Source organism: Castanea sativa, chromosome 9, assembly GCF_040712315.1.
Source record: "Castanea sativa cultivar Marrone di Chiusa Pesio chromosome 9, ASM4071231v1".
NCBI lineage: Eukaryota > Viridiplantae > Streptophyta > Magnoliopsida > Fagales > Fagaceae > Castanea > Castanea sativa.
This window is the reverse complement of record NC_134021.1, coordinates 18,009,012-18,015,711: the sequence shown is the minus strand read 5'-3', so window position 1 is coordinate 18,015,711 and position 6,700 is coordinate 18,009,012. Positions and strand designations below refer to the sequence as shown.

The following is a 6,700-nucleotide window of genomic DNA, read 5'->3' as shown; positions in this document are numbered from 1 at the left end:
TTTGGACATTGCTCCAAAGTGGGCCATTAGGCCCATGAATCTACCAAAACCGGTCACACCCTCCCTACTTTTATGGGGCCAAATTTACTGACATCACTATTTAACTCCTTTTGGAAGATTTCCTATTTCTACTACCGGCAACTTAATGTGATAAAGGAAAAACATGGCCCTTTGTACCTTTAAGGAGGTTATCCCCATTGCATTTTATTTTTCTAAGTTGATTTCAAGAGGCATCCTCTAGCTTTATAGTATGGACATATCGCATATGGTTTATCTTTCTGACATTAAATGATCAAGAAAAACGTGGAAATTAGAAACAATTCTATTCTATATTTTGGCCTCTAGTAGATGACTAAACTACATGATCATGATTAAAGTAAAGGTTAAAGGAATGTAACAAAAACTACTAGAGCTAAAATCAGATGCAATGAACATACAAATATTTATCCAAATTTACTTTCCTTAACCTCATAATTGTAGTGTTTAGTGAAAAAGATGAAATCTCTTTGTTACAGTAAATTGGGGGACAAGCATCTTGAGGATTCGAATCCGGGTCTCTCTATAGTCTAAAGAGAATCTCAAAAGTAAGAATACTTGAGTCAAAAGGCTTATTTAAGTAAAAAAGATGAAACGGGTGAAAAAAGAGAGAAGACATTACCTTAATATAAATGTCTCTTAAACCTCAAGCGTTTTACCATCACCATAAACACCATTATTTATCCCATTAGAAGCTTCCCTATACAAACTATTCTCTCTCAATCCCTTCTTGATTCCCAACTTCCTTAAAAGACTGTGTCCCCAATCCCAAATATTTAGAACAATATAAGTCCCTATTCCACCTATCAAACCGTAGGCTATTGAATAAGTCAATGGCATCAATATCAAGGTCACAAATGCAGGGATGGCTTGATTCATGTCATTCCACTCAATCTCTACAACTGATCTCATCATCATCACCCCTACCAAGATCAACGGCGGCCCTACGGCCCACGGCGGAATCGACGCCAGTAACGGAGTAATGAAAAATGCCAAGAAGAAATATCCCGCTACCGTTACAGCTGTTAGCCCTGTCCTTCCACCTTCTCTAATTCCAGTCGATGACTCAATAAATGCAGTCACAGGAGATGTACCAAGCAATGAGCCCACCACAATTGATGCAGCATCAGACATAAATGCAAAATATTGACCTTCAAAATTGCCGTTAGCATCAGTAAAACCAGCAAACCTAGCCATTGAATACAATGTACCCGTAGTGTCCAAAATGTCCACGTATAAAAACGTGACCAAAGCCTCCCAAAAATAACCTTTACCTATACCCTTAAAACTTAGGGCCCCAGCAGTACTTTTAATCACATGCACATCAACAACCTTCTTGAAATACTCGTACCCCAAATCACCTAACTCCGTGCTAGGAAACACCGTTACAGAAGTGTTCCTAAACCATGAAACCCCTGTTACAAAAACTATACCATAAATCATAGCCCCTTTAATATTCTTAACCAAACAATAAGCTATGATCACAAACCCAACAACTCCAAGCCAAAATGTGGGACTCAACATTTTACCATCCAAACACAAAATATCGCCCGAGACGGAATTGGACACGTCACCACCACTAGTTAATAAACTAACGGTTCCGTTAGCTCCCGTTATAACGGGAGCTATCGCTGCCCGAGAATTTCTTGGGCAGGCTCCGATTGTGACTAGGGTTGATGGACTAAACCCAATAAGCCCAATACCTTGATTGGTTTGAAGCCCAATGAAAGCTAAAAAGAGGCCGATTCCAGCTGAGGAACTCACTCGGACGGGTTTAGGAACGAGTTTAGCGAGTTGGCTACGTAACCCAATTGCTGAAACGAAGAGAAAGATTAAACCTTCAATGAAAATAGCTGCTAAGGCACTTTCATAGGGTACGTTACCAGAGCCATGAAATCCCACAACTGTGTAAGCAAAATAAGCGTTTGTGCCCATTCCAGGAGCTAGAGCTAAAGGAAGGTTTGCAAAGAGGCCCATTATGAGTGAGCCTATGAGAGAGGAAGCTATGGTGGCTACGATAAGGTCTTTACGTGTTTGTTCGAGGCAGGACGAGTAGCCTGGGTCGACTGGGTGGAATTTGCACGAGTTTGTGGGTTTGATGACTCGGTGAGTTGGTGAGGTGCAATTGGAAAGTGGGACTGTGGGGTCTGAGCAAAGGGTCAGGCAGTTTGAGATGGTGCATGGGCCACCTGAGTCTGTGAGGATGCTTGCGTTCACGGCGAGAATGTAGGCCATGGTGAGGAATGTGGTGGTGCCTGCTCGGAGCTCGGTGGTGAAGGTGGTGTTCCGGTCGGTGAGTTTGAAGTGTTTGCCGAGTCTGGTGGTGGATATGTATGTGTTTAGACGAGTTGGGAGTGAGCGTTTTTGGGGTTGCGGTGGTGTTTCTGTTTCCATTTGGGACAAAAGGTTTTTCTTGGTGAGAGAGAAGAGAGAGATGGTGTGTGGAATTGTTTATGTGTGTGTAGCAGTGTGGGTGTTGAGTTGAGTTGTGTTGGCTGATATACATGCATGGTTGGTCTTGTAGAGTTTGGGCAAGGATCATCTTAATTTTGTCGGTAATTATTCGATACTTCAAGTAAATTTTTTTCTACAACAAAAGGTTTTACTAATCAAATTAAAGGTAAGATCTAGTGATACCGGTTTTACTTATTTTATTTAACTGTGTATATAATATAATGTTACGTCATTTAAAATATAGTATCAATGATGTTGAACAAAAATCATCTGTCTCACTGGTTAAGGTCTAAAAGTATTCATGGCATATTCTAGCAATTGTGGTATACTATGCGTATGTTTTTCTATTTGTTCTATATTTTAGTTCTTTTATGAAGAAAAGATAAAGTAAAAAAATGAATATGTGATAAGTTACCGTTAGTTCAATATAAAGTGAAACCCTCGAGTAGGGATTGAAGATTTTATTCACATATAATATAATGTCACATTATTTAGAATTTTAGGTCTTGCAATAATAAATATATATTTAATTTAAATCATAAAATGAAAAAGATATTAGTGGAGAGGACTTTACTTAGTAATTTGAATGATGATTCATTTACTTGAGTAATATAATGATTCGTGTATAAAATTCCTCTTGGTGGTGATTTGAATGAAACTTTGTTTGGGCACTAATCAACTGTTAAACATGTACTTCTCGGAATAATTTTATCTTTGCATATAAATTTTGGAATTTAGTTAAAAGCAAAAAGAGAGATATAGCGAACTCCACCTGGATTCTATCTATCCTGTGACATCCAATTTTTCTATGGGAAGAGATATTGTATTCTTCATTTCTTCTAAATACTCCTCCAATAGCATTCTTTTCTTTTTAATCTTTTGTTGACTCCAGCTTATTGTCTATTAGCATTATGCTTTTACCGATGATGGCCCCTTTAGGTGAAAAGAGCAAGATTATTAGAAATGTCTGTTGCTAGAATTACAAACAAGTAATTTCAAGGGATTGGTTTAGTAGTTCTTAAAGTTTCACGATATTTATGAGATATGGATTTGAAACCTCTTGCTAGCATCTTGGGGTTACCTCCATGAATTTTTTCCTGTAATATCCTAGTGTATGTGGAACGAGAGATTGTATACACTCGTAAGAATAATCAAATACACAAAGGCACCCTCATTTGTCAAAAAAAAAAAATTACAAGCCAAGTTGGGATCTATCTATCTAGAAGTGCTAGTGGAGATAGTCATGAAGTGTTTATTATACATGTTAATATACACACATTTACATACACGTAAAATGGTAGTTGAAATTGTGATTCAAATTTGTTAGGTTCTAAAAGTTTAAAACAACTAGCAAATTGTGAACACAAACTTATTCAGATATACATCCTAGAGTTTATAGGTATTATTCGACAATGCTCATGGTAATTTCAAGTCAAGATTAAAAAATATACAAGCTGCAGAAAGAAAAGTTCAGAAACTACTTGGTTCGATTGATCGAAGAACAAGCTCGGCCGATCGAAATACGGGTTTGCAGAATTTTAAGTCAGTCCAAACAGCAGTTCAAGCCCAAAAAAGATTAGGGTTTCAAATCTATTTCTCCTAGTATATAATTGAAACCCTAAACACGTTTTTATAAGATTTTTTAGAGAGAGAAGAGTGTGCCTTTTTTGAATTTAGGATTTTGTACCCAAAAAGCTCTCTCATGTCTTCTATCGGTGTTATTTCTTGAAAAATCTCAAGATCCGGTATTGTAGAAGTTGCTGCCTTCTCTAGTCATCAAAGGTGCTAATGATCTAAATCTTCAAGGGTGGTCTTGGAGTCACAAACAGGAGAGTTTGTGTTGATAAACCTTTGAGTGGAGTTTCAAAGTCACAAGAGTAGGTGCTTGTGTTGCAAAGGCCAATGAAAGAAGTAATCCGTGAACTCGGAATTATCATGGGGTTGTGGTAGTAAGTTCTACGTGTAGTAGCAATAGGATGTTAGTAGTCTAAGTCTTATTGTAGATTTCAATTCTTTCTAATGGATTTGCTTTTTACCTTGAGGATAGCTCGGTCAAATCCTCTCCAAGTTTTTTACCGGTTTGGTTTTCCTAGGTGATCATATCGTGATGTTATTTATTTTCCCCTACTTTACATGATATGACTTTATTGTTTTAATTTAAATCTGAATAATAAACCTAAGTATTCACTTAGTTAATTAATTAGATTAAATAATCTAGTTTAAAAGAATTTAAAAACCTAACAAAATTGAAAATCATAACTTCTAATTACAATTTCAGTTATTTTTCTCGCATGCATAGAAATGCATACAAAGGTGTGAAGTATGCAACAAGTTTTTGCCCTTAACGATAACTCTAAGAACATTAATTCTTTCCATTTTTTTTAACCTACAATTCCTGACATGACCCGAAAAGCTAAAGTCTGGTTGTCTGTCATTACTTTGCTGTATCAAGGTCGGGGCCATACAAATTGGAAAAAGTGATGGAAAGGTAAGTCAAAATGATAGAAATTGTCTTTGTTTTTTTACCATGGAGCCTCCTAGTAAGAATGATTTGTTGCTCATTGCCACTTGCATTGATGTGGCTGGGTCCAATATTGCATTCTTTTCAAGATGGGATCATAATAGGTTTAGGGTTTAGCTGTATTATTTGGAGCTTAATTATTGGTGAATTGAATTTTATTGGGAAAATCGTACATCAACGGAGTAAAGAAATTGCCTCCTGTTCTAGCTTTATTTGTTTATTTAGTAAAACCTCCTTTTCTGGCTAATAGGACATGGCTTACTATTTGTGTCCTATCTGTACAGGACACTAGTTGGAGTGTCACATTATTTGAGGGTTGACATCTCCAATTTATGTCTTGTATGCATAGAACACATTCACACAAAGACTAAATGACCTGTCCATGTTCTTACAAATAATTTTTCTTTTTCTTTTCATAAATTATAATTGATAAAGTTTAATATGTTTAAAAAAAAAAAAATCATCCAACCATGCATAACTTTAACATCTTTAATGCGTGCCTTTTGACATAAGTTTATAAAGCATGTAAAGCATGTAAAGCAAAGAAATATAATTTTATAACCCTTAGCAGGCACAAAGAATTCTAGATTAACTTGTTCTGTCTTTCAACTTTACTTATTAGTTTTGTTTTTCTCCATTACAAAATACCAAGATCATTATATAGCATCTTTGAAGTTACATTGCATGATTAGGGTATAGACTTTCGCAAAAGGATCTCTAATCCAGCTTTGCCCTGCAGGACAAGAATAAATTTGAACTGCAAAATGTTGCATGTAAAAGATAGGAGACAAATTTATGGAATTTGGGTCCACTCTGTTCTATCATGGAGACCCCTGAAAGGTCTTTAAGAAGGAGTAATGGCTCCATTGTTAAGTTGCTTTACAGTGTGTAGAAAAGCTAGGAAGTGGGCTCGATGCACTCACTTTCTCTTAGTTGAATACGACGTCGATATGGGTGGGTGAAGGTGCAATTTTTGAGCTCCCAAGCTTTAATGCGCTTACTTTCTTTTAGATGAATACGATGGGTGACAAATGTGTAGCTTTGAGTTCACAATTTTTCCTTCTATTGCTTTTGTTTTTTTTTTCCCCCAACGTGAGTGTCCAAGTAATTTTGAGTACTTGATTAACCCTTGATAGTGGATGTTGTCCATCTATCTCATACACGACAAATAGTACATGAAGGAATCCATTAACAACGATTCAAAAGTATTGGTTGAGACTTAAAAACACCACTTTCATCATCATATTCATATGCATGAGATTTCATTTTCATGTTACTATTCTTAGTGTTTTTGTTATTATTATTATTGTAAGGATTTTAGTGTTGACACGTAAATTTCATTATGTGACATTTGCTTGTAATGATTTTCAAATTTGTCGATATAATTCTCATTGGAAAATCTCGTTTAAGTTTATGTTTGAAAATTTTTGAAGGTTTGCTAACTAAAAAAAAACTTGATCAAGCAAGATGAAAACTCCCTTAAGTGAGACAGTAAAACACAAGATTATATTTGAAATTGCTCAAAGGTTTGCTGATAGAAAAAACATTCTCAATAGAAGCCAAAATGTCTCACGGCGATCCCCAAGGCCTCGATCTAGGTTGTGTAAATCAAGCTTCTAGATTCTTTTGTTTAATTAACCTAATTCAAACATAATTCAAAACCCTACTTTGAGCACCTATATAAAATGG

The 6,700-nt window shown here is 36.0% G+C and overlaps 1 protein-coding gene across 1 annotated transcript; it reads right to left on the bottom strand.

The window, feature by feature from the left end:
* Positions 1 to 638: 638 nt before the first annotated feature.
* LOC142610016 (adenine/guanine permease AZG1-like) lies at positions 639 to 2,779 on the bottom strand. Its single transcript, XM_075781732.1, has one exon. It carries the CDS (start codon positions 2,428 to 2,430, stop codon positions 676 to 678), a length of 1,755 nt encoding a protein of 584 aa, XP_075637847.1. The 5' UTR covers positions 2,431 to 2,779; the 3' UTR covers positions 639 to 675.
* Positions 2,780 to 6,700: the final 3,921 nt, after the last annotated feature.